This window comes from Triplophysa dalaica, chromosome 5, assembly GCF_015846415.1.
Source record: "Triplophysa dalaica isolate WHDGS20190420 chromosome 5, ASM1584641v1, whole genome shotgun sequence".
Classification (NCBI taxonomy): Eukaryota; Metazoa; Chordata; class Actinopteri; order Cypriniformes; family Nemacheilidae; genus Triplophysa; species Triplophysa dalaica.
In genome coordinates, this window is record NC_079546.1 from 22293869 (window position 1) to 22314607 (window position 20739).

Below are 20739 nucleotides of genomic sequence, written 5' to 3' on the forward strand. Positions count from 1 at the left end.
TTTCATAACATTTGCAGGACCTTCAGAGGACCAAACCAAAATGTTTCCTCCCAAAATGACAACTAGTTATGTTATTTACTTTTCCTTTTGGCAAAGAAAGATCTGTTTGCTTTATCATGGTCTGTATTAAGAGACTTCTTTAGCTAATCTTGAAGTTTATGATTTTATAAATAATGACAATTACCTTTAAAAAAGAATGATACAATAAACAAACAATTTTTACAGACACATTTAGACATTAGACAGATTTAGAAACTCATCATACAAACATCAACAATGGTGACCAACGTCAAACTAATTTGAAGCTTTCTTTTATTGATCGTCACCATTGTTGAGTTTTGTGTGATGACTGTTGATGTTGAAGTGTGACAGTAATTATTTTGTAACAGTGTTTTCCACTTTTTATAAAAGGACATTTTCGTAATGCATGACAGCATGAATCTCAGTATTACTTAAAGAATCTTCACTTTACTGTTGCACATATCATATCATAAAAAGCCAATTTTGTCAACGTAATCTTTTTTTATTTTATCCTTTAAAAACAAACACGTCTTCTTATAGAAACACGTTGTTCATCACATGTTTTGAACGAGGAAATTGTATAGACACAATGAAAGTCCAGAGTCAAGAGTACAACTGAAGTAAACACAGTCATTGTGGTTTGTTGAAATTTAACATTAATAGTATTAACTGTAATTGAAAAAAAGAATCTATTTTTAACATTGATTCTATTGTTTGTACCTGTTAGCCTGCTGCCTGTGGTCAGAGAAAGTCCTGAATGTTCTGTGAAGGTCCACCAAATAACATCTCCACATAATGTAAAATATGACACATTGATACTACAGGATAGTATTGGCTACTACTTTACTGTGCTGTAATTTCACAGTTATTGACAGGGATGAGTAGTATTTAAAATTAATGTATTTAAAATATGTATTTGAACTACAAAATACTACTTAGTATTTTAACACTTAACATGCATTAAAAGGTTCACCCCCCAAACAAAATTCTTTCATCATCTACTCACCATCAGGTTGTTTCAAAGCTATATAAATGTATTTGTTCTGTTAAACACAGAGCAAGATATTTGTAAGAATGTAATCACTTTTCAGTTCTGTGACATCATCCACTACCATAGTAGGAAAAAATATGTTCTGTTGAACACCGAAAGAGATCGTTTGATGAATTTAGGAACACAAACAGTTCTGGGGCTCCTTTGCCTACCATTACATTTTTCCTACTATGGCAGTCAGTGATGTCACAGAATTGAAAATTGCTAACATTCTTACATATATCTTTCTCGGTGTTTTATGTATTATTGGAGTTACATTTTCTTGGCACAGTTTGGAATCACACACAGACAACATTAATTTGTACATGAATATCAACAATGGTGACAATCAACAACAAAAAATAGCGCAGCAATGTATGCTGGGTAACATCAAAGAATAAAACTCATTCATGAGTCCCAGAATGCATTGCAGCATGACGTTCTCTTTTGTCGATTTTCACCGTTATTGATTTCCATACATTGAAGCACACAAACATGAATAATCACTGTAAGTTTTTATTCACAGCCTGTTTTCAGAAATATTTTTTAAACATCAAAATGCTATTAAACTCTCAGACATAAAAACATTCTTTCAGTACACAATCCAGATCACTGCATTGAATCAAGCTACATGATGGATATTTTAACCCTTTATAAGGCACTCAATGAAATGCTTGGAAATTCAAAATTTCAACCCTGGAGTGTTATTACTTTTGAACTTTTGTGACAATAAAAGTAAATTATTTTTTTGGGGGAAATCAAGGTCAATTAATTTACAATATCTGGTTCTCTCCAGTGTATGGTCATTTCCCCTCCGAAATGTTTATACATTTAAAAATATGAGACACATAAATGTGTTATGTATATATTAATGTATAAATAAATGCAAAAAGCACTATGCTGGTGCCACTTATTTTAGCAGCAATAAGGCTCACAGTGAAAATAAAGAAATATATTCCATTTAGAAATAATACAAACGCTAATAAGTTTAAGTTTCCCACTAGATCACTGTGTATTGTTTTACAAACATCTGACAACATTAATAAATACTATTGCCTAACTATTGTATTGGTATACAAACTTTTTTTGATACCGTATTTTAGTTTTGATTTAGTTTTAATCTTTGTTTATATTACATATATAGCAAATAATGTAAATTCATTTAAAAAGTTCACACCATTGAGCTTTCCAAAAGTTCAACTAATTGAACATTTTTAGTTGAATGAAATATAAAACTAGTTGAACAAACAAACTTTTTAAAGTTCGAGTCAAGTTTAGGGCATTCAATGAGGAACAGTATTATTTAAACACTATTCTTCACCAAATTTGTAAGAATTATCATGAGCTTTGATCCCAATTGTTAGTTATATTTTCTCCACCAGTCTTTGTAAGGGAAACAAATATCAGCCCAAATTGGGGTGAAATCACGTGATTATGATCAATTATACTTATCTGGATCAAAATTCATGATTTGGGGAAATCAATTAGCATTACGAGCAGGTAGCAAGAATCGGCATGTTTAGGGACTCTGGATTATGAGTATGAACTACAAACAACGTTACATGTGAAATAAAAAAGGACTTTGTTACCTAGACTAGACACATATTAATCTAACGTACACACACATACAGTTTAGCATTGGACGAAGGTAAAGTTGAAGCAGAGAGATGAACAGAGCATGGATTTATGGCAGTATATGATATTCAGAAGATCAATAGCTTGAACAAAACATCAGTTTCTTCTTGTAAAGCACTTTTGTTAAAAGGATTAATTAATAAGACTAAGTATGATACTTGCATGTATTGCCCATCAAAAGAAAGAAAGTGTCCTGATGGAGTTTGTTAAGGCTCCAGTCGATCTTGGTTGGGAGTGAGAACCATTTTTATGCAGAGCATCTGTATCTGGAAAGACAAGGCCGCAGCCTGGCACAAACTTCGAAGAGTTTTATAAAACTAATATGAAAAGAGTTACCAAAACACAACAAACATCAGGAAATAACAAATGTAGCTCATAGACACCAAACATGATCTAAATATCATCTTGGTTAAATGAGTTAATACAAATCTAATAATTCTAGTTGTAATACACACATTCATGGATACTTTGGATTTATGTTTAAAACAGACATAACAACAAGAACTAATAAATAAATGGAAAGGTTATCAATGAATATATGAACATTTCTATAGAGATTTGTTTAGGATTGTATGTCTCTCCCCAAAGTGAGTAAAGCGAGTTCTGCTCCCTACATTCCATTCGGTCGTAAAATACTGTTATATATATATAATACATTATGTTGATGATTTTGTGTGGGTTGCTATGGTCACCAGAGATCTGCTCCTGCCTAGGATTGGGGGTAGACACCCTGGTGACTAGTTTGCTGGTTGGGTGAGGGGTGTTGTTGTTATATTTAAGAAATTTAACAAGTTATTGCATGTCTGACTGGTCCAAGGGACTACACAAGTTTGGGTCAACTAGAAAATATCAATTCAAGTAACTCTTTGATGGAAAGCAATTGAGTCAGCATAACATTTCTGTGGAATTAGTAAGTAAAGAATGATTAGTTGAGTCAACAATTTGTTTATAGTGTAATCTGTTCAAGTACTGATTTCTCCTGCTACACAGTAGGTAAGCAGGCGTATTTTGACCCTCTCGACCTGATTTTGCCAAGTGGATGATGTCCTCAGGGCAACATATTTTGTTGACCTAAGGACAACCTAGACCCACACCAAACCCTAACCATAATTTACCCCTAAAATCAGAGGGAAATGATACGTGAAAAACCATGGTCTCATCCTGATTGGAAGATTTATCTTAAAATAAACTGTAAAATTTCTGAAATCTGATTGGTTGATTTAAATGTTGTCCTAAGGATATCAACCACTTGACAGAAACAGGAGAGCTATTCGGACGCAACATTAGCACAACACGTCTTAATCTCACGAGTAATTGTCCCTCACCCGGGTATTTCTCACCTACTGTTTTGTGAATACTGCCGATCCGGACATACTATTCGATTGCCTACTGCTTTTTACCGTCTATATAGTAAGGAAGTATGCCATTTCGGATTCAGCCTAAGAGACATACATGCACTTACACAAACTCACAGAGAGGCATGGAAACCCTGTAGAGATTGGCAGATTAAGTTACCAAAATGGCAACTTGCCGAATAAAGGCATAACAATCTACACCATTTGATTAGATTCTCATTAGCATCATCATAACAAATGTACTTTATAAACACACACACAAAATAGTAAGCCAAGAGTCAAGAGCCCAACTAAAGAAAACACTGATCAGCATAATGGAGACTTTTCACCAAATCAATATTCTTTTAATTAAAGTTAACTAACAACATTTTGTTTACAGGTTATGACTGAGCTGTTTTTTTTTCAGGGGCTGATCACAAACTCAAGTCATTGTTCACTTTTAGTGATGTGCATTTGTCATTTTCTGATTTGTCCTTCTCAGTGACCAGCTCTCATACAGTGACTATTGGTGTGATCGTTTCATTACTTCTTCTACTTACTGTTGCTGTTCTTTGTGTGATTTATAGGAAAAGAAAAGGTGAGTTTATAAATCCCATTTACAGCACAAATTTAAGGTTATTTAGAATATGCTAATTTCAAGAGGCCATCGAAATACAGTTTCTGACATTTTAATAATCAGAAAAAAATTCTTCTGCTCCTGTTTGTTACTGGTTTAAGCTCTCCCTAGAGGGAAAGTTCACCTAAAAATGAAAACTCTGTCATGAATTACTCACTCTCTTGTTGTTAAAAAAAATCACAAAAAACCATCGTAGGAAGTCAAAAGTGCCCCAGAACTGTTTGCTATCCTACATTTTCAAAATATCTTCTCTTTTGTTTAAAATATAAAGTCTTTTTTTCACACTATAGTAGTCAATAGGGTCCAATTACTGTTTGGTTATAATCATTCTTTCAAGTAAATGATGACATAATTTTCATTTTTGGCTGAAGTATCCCTTTAAATCAGATGCTGTTTATCTCTAATCTCAGCAGCTCTACAGCTGTGAATGACCAAAGTCCATTTAGGGAAGTATTGGTGCTTGGTGGGTCCATTTAGGGAAGTATTGGTGCTTGGTGGCCATGTTTCTAACGCCTCCGGGCAGCTATTTTAGTCTCAGCGAGACCACAGTCCTATTAAGTCCTGGAATATTCCCATACATTATAGCCTATGCAGTAATAGTATTAAAGAATTTACCTTTTAAAACATACTGTCTTCATGCATTTATACATATATTAATAGAATTATGCGTGTTATAATTCAAATATCAAATATCCCCTCCCAACTCTTGCACAGTATCTACATTTCATTTAATCTGGTGCCATCTAAAGGACTTTTTATGCATAACAGGCACATTCAAAGTAACTCATGAGTACACAAAAATATTGTGTGTGCACGTCCCTTCTACATCTCCGTAGTTTATTGTAAAGAGCACATTTGTGACCCTGGACAACAAAACCAGTCCTATGGGTCAATTTTTCGAAATTGACATTTTTACATCATCTGAAAGCTGGATAAATAAGGTTTCTTTTGATGTATGTGTTTTTAAGGATAGGAAAATATGTGGCGGAAAAACAGACGTTTATAACTCTGGAATCTGAGGCTGCTAAAAAATCTAAACATTGAGAAAAAAGCCTTTAAAGTTGTCCATCAGGGGTGCTGTAGCAGGCCATCCACTCACACAAGTAACGTTTTTAAGTATTTAGGGTAGGAAATTTACAAAATATCTTCATGGAATACGATCTTAACTTAATATCCTAATGATTTTCGGCATAAAAGAGAAATTGATCATTTTCACCCATACAATATATTTTTGGCTTTTACTAAAAAAGTTACCAGGCTACTTAAGACTGGTTTTGTGATCCAGGGTCACATTTGTTATATTGAGTAATGCAAAGGAGTCTTGCATAATAATATAAACATGAACATCACAACAAGTGATAATTAAGACCCAAACACATCAAGACTCAGTGTATGAACCTCAACAATGGTAAGAATAAACTGAGACGCTCATGCTGCAATGTATGCTGGGAGTCATGAATGAGTTTTGAACTATGATGTTACCCATAATGCATTGCAGCATGTCACAGTATGAGAATGGTGTGACCATGATCATCGCGTTACCTCACCTGTTAACTGTGTTGACTGACTGGCCATGTATGCCTGAAAAACATTCTGTGTCTGCTGACCTATTTAATGATTAAAATGCAACGAGAAATGTTTATTTTTTTTAGATCGGAGATTGTCTGGAGCCTCTGTGGTGAGTAAAGTAACGGCTTGATCTGTGAGATATCATCATAAGTCATGTTGGATAAAAATAATCTGATACATTGTGATGTTGTACATTTCCTTTCCTTTAGATCACATCTAAGAATGACAATAATGGAACATATGAGACCATCAACATCGTTCCTTCTACTCCTATCACACATGTTAGTAAACAGTTCATCTGCTATAAACTCAAAGATTCATGAGATTTGTGAATATTTACAGTCACTGTGTTAATTGTTCTTTGGTTTATATCAGCATCATTTTAATTTGTTTTATACTATCTTAACAGTCCTCTAAACATGACTTTAAAATCAATCTTTGAAGACTTTGTTCTCAGGAGTAATAAAACACAGTGATTTCAAACGTCACAACTATATCTGTTGAATCTCACTATAGTCTGTCTAACAAACAGTGAGTGGAGAGTTTTTCAGCCTTTATATCTGTGTTGATGTTTAGGAGCAGAAAGATGATGTGGTTTATTCTGAGGTGACCGTTGTCAGTAAAAAACAACTGAAGAACAACATTGTGAGTAGAAACTACAAACATTACATCCGCCCTCCATTCTAAACTCTCAAACTACATACATGATTTAATGCGCTGCAATATCTTCATGATATACAGTCTCATAAATATGTATTTGTATAATCTTGCTTTAATAAATCTGTGTGTTTAAACATGTGTGATGGTTTCTGTAATGTTCATTCAGGTTCAGTCTGCTGGTGATGTGACTTATGCCGTCATCAGAGGAGGAAAAACTGAACCTGAAGACGCCTGCAGAGAGCTTTAATCCTCCCTGAACAAAACCACTCGCAAATAAAACACAAACACACATAATTAAACAAAACTTAAATTTCCTTTGACAAACAAACTCAAGTGCAGATTTGATTTATTTGATGTATTTTTGGTTGGCTTTGGAATGTTTGTTTGTTGTCTGTTTGTTTATTATTTGATGTCATTGTCCACATGTTAATGAATCCTAACACGCCTGATGAATTTTCATATGTATTGTTAACAGTGTACGTGATCAAATTGGTGTAGTGTCATGGAAACAGATTTCTTAGTTTGACTTTTTATCTTAAATGAAGAACCCCATAAGAAATGTTAAGACATTATAATGTATTTATGTATGGGCCTAACATTTTAGACCTCTGTCCCAGCAGAACTTCATCCTCTGCTGCAAATGAATTATCATACATTGTGTAGTGTACTGTAAAGCATAACACAATTTCTTTCCAAAGTATGACCAATGTAGTAGTTTCCATTAATATGACTACACCAGCAACTGTTGCTAATAAAGCTGATACAAGGCAAAATCAGTTTAAAAAATAAAAAGTATATTATTTAAGGAACATACAGAGAAGGAACAAAAAAGAGGTTTAATACTGCCTTAAAAATGACCAATGTGATCAAATACAGACAGACACGTTAAAATAACAGACAAACATCTCAACACATCTACAGTTAATGTAACAAAGATAGACATAATAAGTGTATATTTGAAATATTAAAGTATAAAAATTGTCCATATATTTAAAATATTTATATATTTAATTAAATAATTAATTTAAAGGCTTTATAGTAAACAAATAACCTAAATAATTTAACTATATGATTAAAAAGTTTAATTTAAAGTCACAATTATAGTGAGCAATGTTTCCTTTAGTTGAGTATTGCCAATGTCATTAATTCAATAAATGTTTACGCCAATATTAACATTGAGAGGAAAACATTTTAATCACTAGATGGCGACAGCATCTTATTTTACACATCAATAAAACGATTGTTCATTAACAACAAATGATCAGAGAAAGAATACAAATGATTTCAAAAGCTTTAGTTCACAGGTCTATGAAAATTGACTCAACAGAATGAAATCATGTCACTAAAATAAAATAAAAATCAAGCAGAATAAATAAAACTATAATACACACATCAGTAAATGTTCATTATAAGATTTCTAAAAGAAAGTTAAAGTTTTAATTAATTATTAACACAGTTTATGATTCATTCATGTAGCAGTAGATGCTGAATTCACACTTCACAACCCACAACAGCACATAATCACAACATCATCATTTAACTGTTATATAACTGTTAATTTCCCAGATTTTAGAATAAAAGTTTAAAGTATCAGTGAAATTTACAGTATGAATTATAAGTCACGATTTATCCCAGATCACCGATGTGCTACGTGAAGTTAAATATTCAAAATGAAACTTCAGTTCTTTTCTTCACAATCAAGTTTTGGTGTGAAAACATTTTCATCAGGCTGCAGTTTCCATGTCACTGTTGTGATCTTCTCTATCCCATGATCCTTCAGTTTCAGCTTTATCTGAACAACACAAGCCTGTGGGGCATATTTGAGGCATATGAGGCATATTTACTCTTTAATAGTAAATAAATAAATAAATGATTACTATGTTGGATTTTATACAGTTAATGCTTCCCAGCGGCACCTTGACTGTATATCAGACTGATGTCAAACATTTGACGTCTACTTGACCTCAACACACTGATGTCCTTTTGACTATTAAAACAGTAACACAGAATGTATCCGCTGAAGACAATACGGTGTATAAAGCTAGATCTAAAAATTAAAGGTTACCCAGAGAGCAGAAAAAAACATTGAATTAATGTTAAAAGTTGTTCTGTCAATGTTAATGACATTTTTGATATTTAATAAAATAATTGTGATCAGTGTTTGCTTGAGTTGGGATCTTGAGTCTTTTTCTGTGATCAAGTCATTTCTCTTTCAATACTTGCAATAGTATTTGGGATAAGAACACTTTTGGACATCAACATTAAACTCACGCTCTAGTATCACACAGTATTTTCACATTATTAACACAACACACTCAAAATGAATGATGTAATTTCAAAGTGATTTTATCAAATATACATTGAGGCTCATGGATTGCCAAAAAATCTTAAAATGAAAAAGTAAAACTATTTGTAAATAAGTTTTGTTCAACATCAATTTGAAGACTTTTTAACTTCAAGGTGCTCACTTATGGTGTCAGATTTATATCACCAGTGGCCTTATTTATAAAATGTGTGTACGCAAAAATACACGTCAACATTTATATTTATAATAACGGTCTCTGATGTGTAAAAGTGCTACAGGCGTCACGTCAGGGTCTGAGCAGACGAACACACTTTTGCTTGTCAAAGTGCTGCTGGTTTTTGGAAGTATACGTCATTCTTGCCACTCGTAAAGGATTTGGAAGTTGACAGGTGCTATCTCATATATCAATAACATAAATTACACATTATTGAAAGGAGGAGATCTGAAACTGTTCAGCTGTGCGCAATATCACGATCATTTGAGATTTATAGATTTCACTCACTCTGTTTGCAGATGAATGAAGGGCTGTTGAGCATGTTGATCATCTATCAGAGCATCAGGACCTACAGCACCACACGCTCGCTTCTGACCAGTTATGTCACGTATACTAGACAGACAGTTAATGGAGGACATGCAGACGTTTGTTCCATCTGAACACTTCCATCAGTCTCTGAAAAGACCAATCCATGCTCTTGAAAATCCTCACATCATGGTCAGCAGCAGGTCATTCTCAGCTTGAGTGTGAACGGTGGTCAGATCTGTGTAGTGTCTGCAGTGACTCTGAGCATCAAGACAAGACATCCAAACATCAGTAATAGACACAAACTTGTCTGCAGTGACTCTGAGCATCAAGACAAGACATCCAAACATCAGTAATAGACACAAACTGTCTGCTCCGGTTTACATATGTAGAATGACATGAAACATGAGAAAAAATCAATTGAATTGTTTTTCACACTTTTAAACAAGAAAATGTGATTTTGTTGAATAATTTGTGGATCTATGATTCCCAGTGCTGGTGTGTATTCCAGAAAGCAGGTTAACTTACCGTCAGCTAAACTCTGAACTCTTGGTTGATAAACCCAAACTTGTTTACTCGGGGTCTGTCTGTTAAAAACACCTGAGAAGAGTTTGTTTAATCTCCCTAAAGATACTCAGAGTTAACACGCTCACAGAAACAACATGAAGACACTGTCAATGGATCACAGATCTCACCAGTCACCATGGAAACGGCCGACAAGCTTAAAGTTTTTGACTGTAAAAGAACTTTATAAATCTGAGTTTTCTTCACAGAAGACTTAAATCTGCTTCAATGTATAAAGTGTGGGATAAAAATCATCAAATTAAATTATTTATAGGTTATATGTTTATAAAACTATAAACGCTATGAATTAATTATTTAATTAAATACATAAATATTATAAATATATGCACTATTTTTATACTATAATATTTATAGCATAAATTCATTATGGCTATATTTGTTACATAAACTGTAGATTTGTTGAGATGTTTATCTGTTATTTTAACCTGTCTGTCTGTATTTGATCACATTGGTCATTTTGAAGGCAGTATTAAACCTTTATTTTGTTCCTTTATTTTGTTAAAGAGTTTCTCTATTGAGTGAAGTTAATAAAAGAATAACTGATCAAGGAAAAGATGCTTCCTTCTCGTACCGTACACCAGGGCTGGTCAACAGGCCCGCCAATCATCTTTACCAAACCCACCTTAACATTTCTAATAACTGCATAGACTTTAAGAATGTTGTGCTTTCAGAAATGCACGTCCTGAGACGCCACGACTTTAAATCCAAAACACTGCTATAATCAATACGAAAGTAATTTCGGTGGCTCGATTTCCATCTTATAAAGCGATTTGATCGAAGAAACTTTGAAAATTAACTGCAGGAAGAGAACTACACCACATGAACTGTTGTCTCAGATAAGGAAAAAACAATGTTGTTGTTATTACTGCATTCATTATGTATGATTTAAAAAGCTTTGTTAATGAAAACAGATGTTCATCTTCCTCCAGAACTTACACTTCAAAAGATCTGCACTTATAAATGTGTGGGGCACATGAATGTGATTGTCATTCACCTGAGGATTTGATAATAGTGTTAAAGTTTCTTGCACAGATCGATTGATTCGTTTTATTAGACGCCAGTTTAACATCAAGGGGCGGAGATAACTTTTCTGCTGAATTTATGAGCATTTTTTACTTTCATTAACTTTCATTAATTCAATATCTTCATAAATATCTTCTAGAGAAAAACAATACCACACATATCTTGGAAGTATCGGGGGACTGGGGTGAGTAAATAAACAGCAATTTCATTCAGTGTATTAGTCAATATAAAATACAATTATAAAGACACTATCTCTTTGATTAAATATCATGAATAGTTATATACTGGATGCAATATTTGTGTGCATACTTTAATATATGATCTGTAAGTAAAAGCAACAAAAACAGTATAAAAGGAACAAATGCAATAAATAACAGAAATACAAAATAAAAGAAATTATGATATGGGAACTGGCCCGCATCCTATTTATTCTTTTGGAATCTGGTCCTCAAAGAAAAGAAGTTGAAGACCCCTGATGTACACAGTCAGAAGTACACAGTCAGTGCTCAAAGACTAATAAACACATACAGCCAGACTGTGTATAGTTATGAAACTCTGACTGACCTCAGTCAAAATGATAAGTCTCCAAACATTCATCAGACCAACGATTGCCCATTATGAAATGTCGGTTTTCTGTTCTGTTAATCTGTTATTGTTACTATTTTCCAGTAATAATTTGGTGCAAAGTTCATGATTGCAAATTCTATTACAAGAATAAATGAATAAATAAATATATTTATTTGGTTTAAATTATGTCCCGTGTTTTAACATCTACGGAAAGTAAATGGAAAGTAAAGTAAATGTAAATTCAAGTGAATTCTTCTAAAAGTATTGATATCAATATCAGCAATTCTGGTCCTGCATTTACTTTATTTGTACAGCATCTCAAACCACTGTTTATAATCACACAGACATGTAGAATCAGTGTATGAATCTCAACAATGGTGACAATCAACAAAAGAAAACTTCATAATGCAATGCATGCTGGGTAACATCATGGTAGAAAACTCATCCATGAATACCAGCCTGTGTTGTAGTTGATCTGTTAATCTGAATTAGTCTGTTGATTTTCACCACTGTTGAGATTCAGACACATATTCTTGATGTCTGTGTGTGTCTGATCACTGTAGATTACAGTTTTATTTGCTTCAAGGTTTCACACGTCTCCTCAAACTGTGGTTCTCATACAACTAGTGATACGTGATGTGAAACAACAGAAAATGCAAAACTACAATACAATTTCAGATGTTTAATATGCCTCCATGATTTATAAATATTGTATACATCTCATCCTATGTGCAATTATAAATAGTTGTATGTATTATTGTTGTTTATTTATCATTGGTGGATCTGATGGGCAGTTCAAACACTGAGCGGGAGCAGACAGACACTTCTGAGTCTCTGACTTTTTCTCTTCCGATGAGCTGCGTGTAAATGAAGTTTCTTATGTATTTCTGCACTTGAAGCGTTGTTTAAAGCTGTTGTTATTGCTGTAAGGTGCTCATTCAACATGTGTCTGCATCTACTCCAGGTTAAATCAATGAAGCGTGCGTTGAGATGTACTTTGGAAACACAACATTGACAAAAGCCGCTGCAGTAAAGTGTAATTCTGTTGTTTATATACATCTGTTCTCTTAAAGTATTTGTGTATTTATTTATCTTCTGTGTTAAATATTCTTTCCACATTATTTGTCTTTAATATAAGTTTTTAGGCTTTCTGGAAGTCCCCACAAAGTTAATAAATCCCCCAAAAGAGTTTACAGAGCCGTGTTTACTGTGCACTGTTTACTATGAATTGGGACACAGCTATTGAGTCCTGACAATGAGTGAATGAGGAACAGTTTGTGTGTCATAATAGTATGTTGAAGTGTGCGGTGAGGTCTGGTGCTGGGGGCGTGGCTAACAGAGCATCTGAGTCTGTGACAGAGATCATTATCAGACATTTTATTCAGCTATTATGCAAAATCAAAACATGTTTAAGCCAGAATTAACAGATATAAATCAACACACAATTTAACTACGCTACACAAATGCAATAACACACATGCAGTTACACAAACCGTCAGACTCTGTTGACATATTTAAAGTAATAGTTCACGAAAAAAATGAACATTCTGTCATCATTTACTCGCCCTCAAGATGTTTCAAATCTGTGTAAAATACTTTGTTCTGCTGAACACAAAGACAGAATTTTGAAGAATGTGTGTAACCAAACAAAAGATTACTATAGTCAATGGTGACCCAGAACTGTTTACTTCCCCACATTCTTCAAAATATCTTCTTTTGTGTACAAAGGAAAAAATACAGGTTACTGAAGGTGAGTAAATGATGAAAGATGTTTCATCTGTGGATGAACTATCACATTAATAGAGAAAAGAAGATATTACAGACAGTCGTGGTTTAATGGTTAGAGAGTCGAACTTCTGACCAGAAGGTTGCAGGTTCAATTCTTAGGGCCGGTGGCTTACGACTGAGGTGCCCTTGAGATTTTATTCCAAAACTGCTGACATCACTGTGTCTTCTGGATGAGTGTTCTGAGTCCTTCTTCTGTTTTCTGAGAAGATAAAAGTCAATAAAAGTGATGAAGTTCTGCTGTTTGTTTTCTGGATTGTTTCAGGTGACTGTGAATGATGATGATGATGAAAACTCACGCGCTCTTCCTGCACAGATGATCTGAAGAAGAATGACAGTAGGAGCAGCAAACACTGACACCTCAACAATCACTAGAATCACTAGAAGACACAAGAACACCATTAAATCCATCAAACTCTCAAACACATGAGAAACAAACACAAGATGAGTTCAGTGAGAGTTTCACTCATGTACTTATGTAACAGGACACATGGATCACAATCAACACTTCATACCTCTTATTATTATTGATGTTGTAGTTGATGCTGTAAAAAACATAGTTTAGTTTAGATGAGTCATAATGTGCACACACACACACAAAACACACACACACACACACACACAAACGCCGATAATGTACCTTGTTGTTGTGTAGTTTCTGGTGTGTTAAGAGTTGAGAATCTCTCAGGGTTTGTGGTGGTCACTAGAATCTTGTTTGAATCTGTAGAAGATGATGAATGTTCAGAGACATCATACTGTAGAACATCACAATCATATTTCATGTTTATGTCATTTCTTCATCATCAGTACAGAGTTTAATGACTGAAGTCACTTTGAGTTCAGGACACTCCTGTCAGAGTGATGTCTTACCTGTAAATCTGACAGTATATGTGACTGAGGTCTTGATGTCATTCTTGTGTTTGAGCACACATCTCAACTCTGTGTTGTCGTCTTCATTCACGAGTGTTGTAGTCAGAGAGATGAGACAGAGTTTATCTGATCTAATCTGATATCTGGAGTCTGTCTGTAGATCAACATCAGTCTGATTCATCCACAACAGCTGGTATCCATAATAACTGAACTCATAATCACAGTCATATGTAAACAGCTGACAGGAGAAAGTGAGAGATGTGTTTGCTCTTATCTCAGTCTGTGATGATGATGATGAAGACACTGAAACACAAATCACACAACACACTCTCAGTACTCATGAGTTTCAGTGAAAACACAAGAGATAAAGAGAACTGTGATCTGAAGTTAAACATGTGTTCATATAAATGAAGAGAAACACTGACCATGAAGAACATGTAGATTAACACGTGAATCAGGTTCATGATGATGTCCATTCACATATTGTCTGCATGTGTAAACTCCACCATCATGTTGTGTTGTTTTATAGATGTTGAGAGAGCAGTCAGATGTCAGACTCAGTCTCTCAGATCTCTCTGTGTTATTCTTATTTATTCCTCCAGTAAACACTTCTACTTCAGATGATCTTGTATAATTACTGTAGATCCATGTAGTTGAGGAGCATTGATGAAGAGCATCATTACAGGACAGAGACACACTTTCACCAGAACTGATGAACACATGAGTCACTTCTGCTTCACTCACACCTGAAACAGCAGATGACATCATTCATATTAATACATCACAATATATTCAAACAGTTTAATATTTATCTCTTATTATAAAACAGTCAGTTCTGGTCCTTGATTCTGATTGGCTGAGCGGAGATCTAAGCCGTTATAAAATACCTCAATTTATAACAGCTGACTGCACAACATAACCTTTATATCATTTTATTTACTTTATTTTATGAATCCTTGCTAAGCATATGGAAGAACCCCGTGAAGCAGTGGCTTACAGTGTATTTTACTCAACTTTGTGTCGTGCCACAACGCCCTTAGCTGTTATAAAATACACTGTAACCCACTGCTTCTTGTGGCTTATTGCTTTAATGACAGATAGATTTTGATTATTTTTACATCATATAAATCAGAAGATTTGACAGTAAATCATGTGATCTAGTTCCTCTATCATCGCTCTTGACATCAGACTTTTGAATGTGAGAATAAGACACATGAACTCTATGATATATGTGACATGAGATGAAACTGAACATGTTTGTCAGAATGTCAGTGAGAGTAATGAAATGAAATCTGATGAAATAAATGTGTTGTATAGTTTACCTGTGAATAGTGAAGAGAGAAGGATCAGTCCCAGCAGACATATATCACTCTTCTCAGTCATGTTGTGTTTCTCTTACTGAGTCTCTTCTCATCATCTACTTATAGTTCTTCATGAGAACATTTGTAACTCTTCCTGTGTTTCTCATTTCCTCTTTTCTCATCGACTGAGTCATGACACAATAACGGCCTACAATTCTGTACTTTAGTAATATTTGTAAAATACTTCTGTTGTCTTAAAATAATTGGACACAGGGATCAGTTATGACTTTTGTTGTCAGAGACTTTAACAGGGTTAACTTGAAAAAGGTTTTCTCCAACTTCATTCAACCAAGCAGAGATGATCACTTCTCCATTCTTCTTCTGTCTGCATGCAAACAAATGCAGAACATGAGTGAGGTCATCTCCACACTTCTTCAAAACCACAGATCCACAGATTACCCATGATGCAGCAGACACAGACATTAATGAACACACTAACTCTGTCACAGATTATATCAATATGTCCACTGATAATATCATCAGAAAAAATCCTTGGATGTTGAATGAATGAAGAACGGTTTACACTTAATCACAGACCACATGGGGAAACATAATTATGAAAACCCTGTGACATGGGTCATTCTTGAGCCAGGGGCGATTCTAGGATTTTTTCAACTGGGGGGCACATGAGGGGCCACAATTAATATAGAGGGGCCATTCTTATGTTGTGTATTTATGTAGAACTGTAGATATCCAAATCATTTCAAGTTCAGTAAGCTTTAAAATCAGCAATAAACAGTGATACCCTATTATCTTTTGATAGCAGTTATTCACTGCTCTAAATCAAAACAATAAAATACAATTTATATTAACTTATCACTTTACAAAAGTGAAAGAAAAACTGTAATAAATAAAATAATCCAATGTCTGGGAAGAAGCATTAGGAAATGGGAATCAATTATCAGAGGCACTTTCTATGGGGGTAAAATTGTTGCATATTACCAAATAAATAAATTAAGATTCACAAACAAATGTAAAGAGATTCACAAAAGTATATCAAATTCACAAATAAATAGATTAAGCGATTTACAAATGCACAGAAAGCAATTCACAAATAAATGCCAGGCAGAGTTGTGTTTGTAAAATAATAAAACATTTGTAAAAAAAAATGTTATTTGCAAATCTCATTTTATTTATTTGTGAGTTTATATTTTTTTGGGAAACTCTTTACATTTATTTGTGGATCTTAATCTATTTATTTGTGAATTTGATATACTTTTGTGAATCTCTTTACATTTGTTTTTGAATCTTAATCTATTTATTTGGTAATATGCAACAATTCTACCCCCAAACTTTCTGTTTCAAAGGCACATGAGACACACAGTTAGCAACAGTTCCTTAATGCAATTATGTATTGGCTATTTTACATGTAAAATAAAAAAGACATACCATCAGGTCCAGTAAGAGCAGTATCAGAAGTAAGTGGAAGCTCAGATTACACTTCTGAAGGTGGGTGACAAGTATCCATCTCTTTCACATCACTTTCACTCTCATCTGTTTCATCCCTAGAGACAGCTATAACACAAAGGCATATTAGTAAAATACAAGGATTTTAACTACATAACTGTATGCATTCATACAATAACAATCAGGAGTGCATTTTTTTCTGTATGATACTGAAATTACCAATATACTAAAGTACCAATATATCAATATAGGGACTTCTGTTATATAAATAAATGCGTAGCCCTGAATACAGCCTACCAAAGTCATGTCACTGTTAGTGATGGGAAGTTCGGATCATTTTATTGACTCGGACCTTTGAGTCTCGTTCATCAAGAGGAACGAATCTTTTTTCGAGTCATATCGTTCCTTTCGTTCATTTAAGCAAAGTATAATTAAAATGTTACATGTCACTTTTCTTAACAAATCTACTACTTATTCAAACGTTATTTAATATCACATAACAACAAATACAAAACTATAATGCTACAATAAACAGAAAAGATGAATTACTTGTATACATGGGTATTTAGTCTATGAGTAGCTCACCTCACCTCTTATCTTGATTAATTTGTCATTTCACTGTCCTTTCTATCAATAGACAAACACTAGGACTAGGCTATTCACCCGTTTGTTAGGAAGGTTGTAAATTAGCTAATTTCTCTGTCCAAAGCTGTCACGTCACATTACAAAAGACCGAACGACTCGAACCCGAAGACTCGGGAGGTGAACAAATCAATTCTCTTTCCGGCTCTGATTGCATTTGTTAAACGTCGGAGCGTGTTGCGCAATGCGCATGCGCGACTGAACGAATCACTTTCCAAGACGACCCGTTCTTCCCGAGTCACATTTAAGATTCGTTCGAATCGTTCACGAACGACCCGTCACTAGTCACTGTCCACTTTCTAGCTTGTCTACTAACCTGGGTGTACAGGGCTGTTCTGATTTATGCTCAAATCTTCCTGAACCAAGAGGTCTCCTGTTGAGCAGGCAGGCTCTGAACTCACTGTGTGTAACGTTAAACCATCACGCGGACTCTCCCTCACTGGCTGGCACTGGCTGGCACTTTCTTTGCAGAAAAATACTGAATATCTCCCTGCCTTTACGTCCTGTTACACTGCCTGAGATAACAGAGGTAAAAAGGAGGAAATTACTATTTGTTTAAATGCTATGGTTTTATTGGCGGATGACAAAAACTTTACCTTTTATCACAACCAGCCCAGCTGGAAAATTATAAACTAAAAACAGGTAAAATGTTTAAACCCCCAAAAAACAAGTCATTATCAAGGCATGCGGTTCGAGACTTTAGAATATTCGTTCTCAAGACTCGAAGTCAATGTCATGTAACTTAATTTTCTTTATTTAGAGTGTAGTAACGTAACTCAAGACCTCCACCTCTGAAAGTTAACGTAACGTTAGCTTTTAAAGTGTTGAGCGTTAGATAAACATCATACGATTTGTTTCGGCACCTCGCTTGCAATATCACTTGCTTATCGGCTGGGAAAAAAATCATAACGCAGGAAAACCCTGTTACATTCAGCCTCAGGAGCATAGTAACGTTAGATGTAATTATTAGCATTATGTTGGTCTGCTCTTGTTGTGGAAAATGTTGATCTTCAAGCTCAAAAAATTGCTCAGACAAGGAAGGTCCAGGTGTCAAAGTTTCAACTTTATTTGTACAAGTCAAACAAAGTGAGAGTCCCCAAAACATCTCAAAACTTGGTGTTTTCCAGCCTCTACTTATAGTGAAACTTTTCAAAGGTGAACCAATCAGGTAATTACCCGTTATCTCTTATTTTTTATCATCCTAACTGTCCTTGTCTGCCACCATTATCTTTAGGCAACAAGGTTTCATGTCTAATAGTGGAATCTCAACCTTGACTTAATTTTTTAAAAATAAGTTGTGCCATCTGGCTTTTCAAAAATGAGCTGTGCTATAATTTATTTGGGTCTGGCCTTCACACCATCCCTGGATTTTGTATTACTGAAAATGATTAAAATAGTTCATAAAATCAAGAATCATGCATAAATGTATTGATTATATCATTCAAACAATCTTATCGTTCCAATACTCATCTCTAAGTTAATGTGATTTCTGATCTACTAACACGTCTTTGTTACAAACATTCCTATGAATACTTCTTTATAATCGGGGTAAATAAAAAGCCCCATAGTACACAGAATATGATCAGAATTATACACAATACTCTCAGAGAATACATCGAGCCTGGTCTGTCCTAACACTGAAAGACGGTAACGTTACCAAACTCTAGCACTGCAACAACTCGCTAATCGAAAGAAAATAAGCTGTATAAAATAGATCAACTTACCGTGTGTTTTTTTTCCGTTGGAAAACAGTTTGCTATTCTTGGTCCTCGTTGAGAAGCATCGCGACGCGGAATCATAAATTATTCTACTACAAGCTGAAAGATTTGATTTGAATTTTTGAGTGACAGACAAGTAGAAGGGTGGGGGCACACTGGGGGGCCAATCAGTTTTCAGGAGGGGCCAGTGCCCCCATGGCCCCTCCCCTGTCTACGCCACTGTCTGGAGGACAGTAAATACATTTTAATAGTGAATTCATCCTCTGGTTCTGACTCATGTTCATATAATAACTCAACATCATCAGTATTCAGTAATACAGGTTTGTGTTGTTCAGATAAAGCTGAAACTGAAGGATCATGGGATAGAGAAGATCACAACAGTGACATGGAAACTGCAGCCTGATGAAAATGTTTTCACACCAAAACTTGATTGTTTCATTTTGAATATTTAACTTCACGTAGCACATCTGTGATCTGCGAGAAATCATGACTTATAATTCATACTGTAAATTTCACTGATACTTTAAACTTTTATTCTGAAATCTGGAAAAATAACAGTTATATAACAGTTAAATGATGATGTTGTGATTATGTGCTGTTGTGGGTTGTGAAGTGTGAAGTGTGAATTCAGCATCTACTGCTACATGAATGAATCATAAACTGGTTTAATAATTAATTAAAACTTTGACTTTCTTTTAGAAATCTTATAATGAACATTTACTGAGGTGTGTATTATAGTTTCATTTATTCTGCTTGATTTTTTTTATTTTAGTGACATGATTTCATTCTGTTGAGTCAATTTTCATAGACCTGTGAACTAAAGCTTTTGAAATCATTTGTATTCTTTCTCTGATCATTTGTTGTTAATGAACAATCGTTTTATTGAGGTGTAAAATAAGCTGCTGTCGCCATCTAGTGGTTAAAATGTTTTCCTCTCAATGTTAATATTGGCGTAAACATTTATTGAATTAATGACATTGGCAATACTCAACTAAAGGAAACATTGCTCACTATAATTGTGACTTTAAATTAAACTTTTTAATCATATAGTTAAATTATTTAGGTTATTT

General features: G+C 34.3%; 2 protein-coding genes and 1 long non-coding RNA gene across 6 annotated transcripts in view; 2 read left to right on the plus strand and 1 right to left on the minus strand.

Annotated features, from left to right (window-relative positions):
• Positions 1-20739, plus strand: part of LOC130421320 (uncharacterized) — a 503144-nt gene that overhangs the window by 373999 nt on the left and 108406 nt on the right. The gene's annotated exons all lie outside the window — the stretch shown is intronic.
• LOC130421372 (uncharacterized) lies at positions 6474-7419 on the plus strand. The gene is made up of 3 exons (XR_008906796.1): positions 6474-6507; positions 6803-6871; positions 7053-7419. It is a non-coding gene; the product is annotated as an uncharacterized LOC130421372 (long non-coding RNA).
• On the minus strand, positions 13214-19775 carry LOC130421315 (uncharacterized). Of its 4 annotated transcripts, XM_056749134.1 has the most exons (10): positions 18548-18753; positions 18268-18466; positions 17292-17417; positions 15864-16227; positions 14967-15287; positions 14542-14844; positions 14312-14392; positions 14187-14216; positions 13971-14051; positions 13214-13873 (listed from the first exon to the last, which is right to left on the minus strand). In XM_056749134.1, exons 4-10 carry the CDS (start codon positions 15922-15924, stop codon positions 13809-13811), a joined length of 942 nt encoding a protein of 313 aa, XP_056605112.1. In that variant the 5' UTR covers positions 15925-16227; positions 17292-17417; positions 18268-18466; positions 18548-18753; the 3' UTR covers positions 13214-13808. The 4 variants fall into 4 exon arrangements, with proteins under 4 accessions (XP_056605112.1, XP_056605113.1, XP_056605114.1 ...); XM_056749135.1 differs by lacking the exons at positions 18268-18466; positions 18548-18753 and adding an exon at positions 19676-19775; XM_056749136.1 differs by having other exon boundaries at positions 18353-18753.

Coding starts and splice junctions, on each gene's coding strand:
- LOC130421315 (XM_056749135.1), bottom strand. CDS start 15,924: ATGACTGAGAAGAGTGATATATGTCTGCTGGGACTGATCCTTCTCTCT. Junction 14,393..14,541: donor ATATACTGTCAGATTTACAG/GTAAGACATCAC, acceptor CATCTTCTACAG/ATTCAAACAAGATTCTAGTG. Junction 14,052..14,186: donor AACATCAATAATAATAAGAG/GTATGAAGTGTT, acceptor TGTGTCTTCTAG/TGATTCTAGTGATTGTTGAG.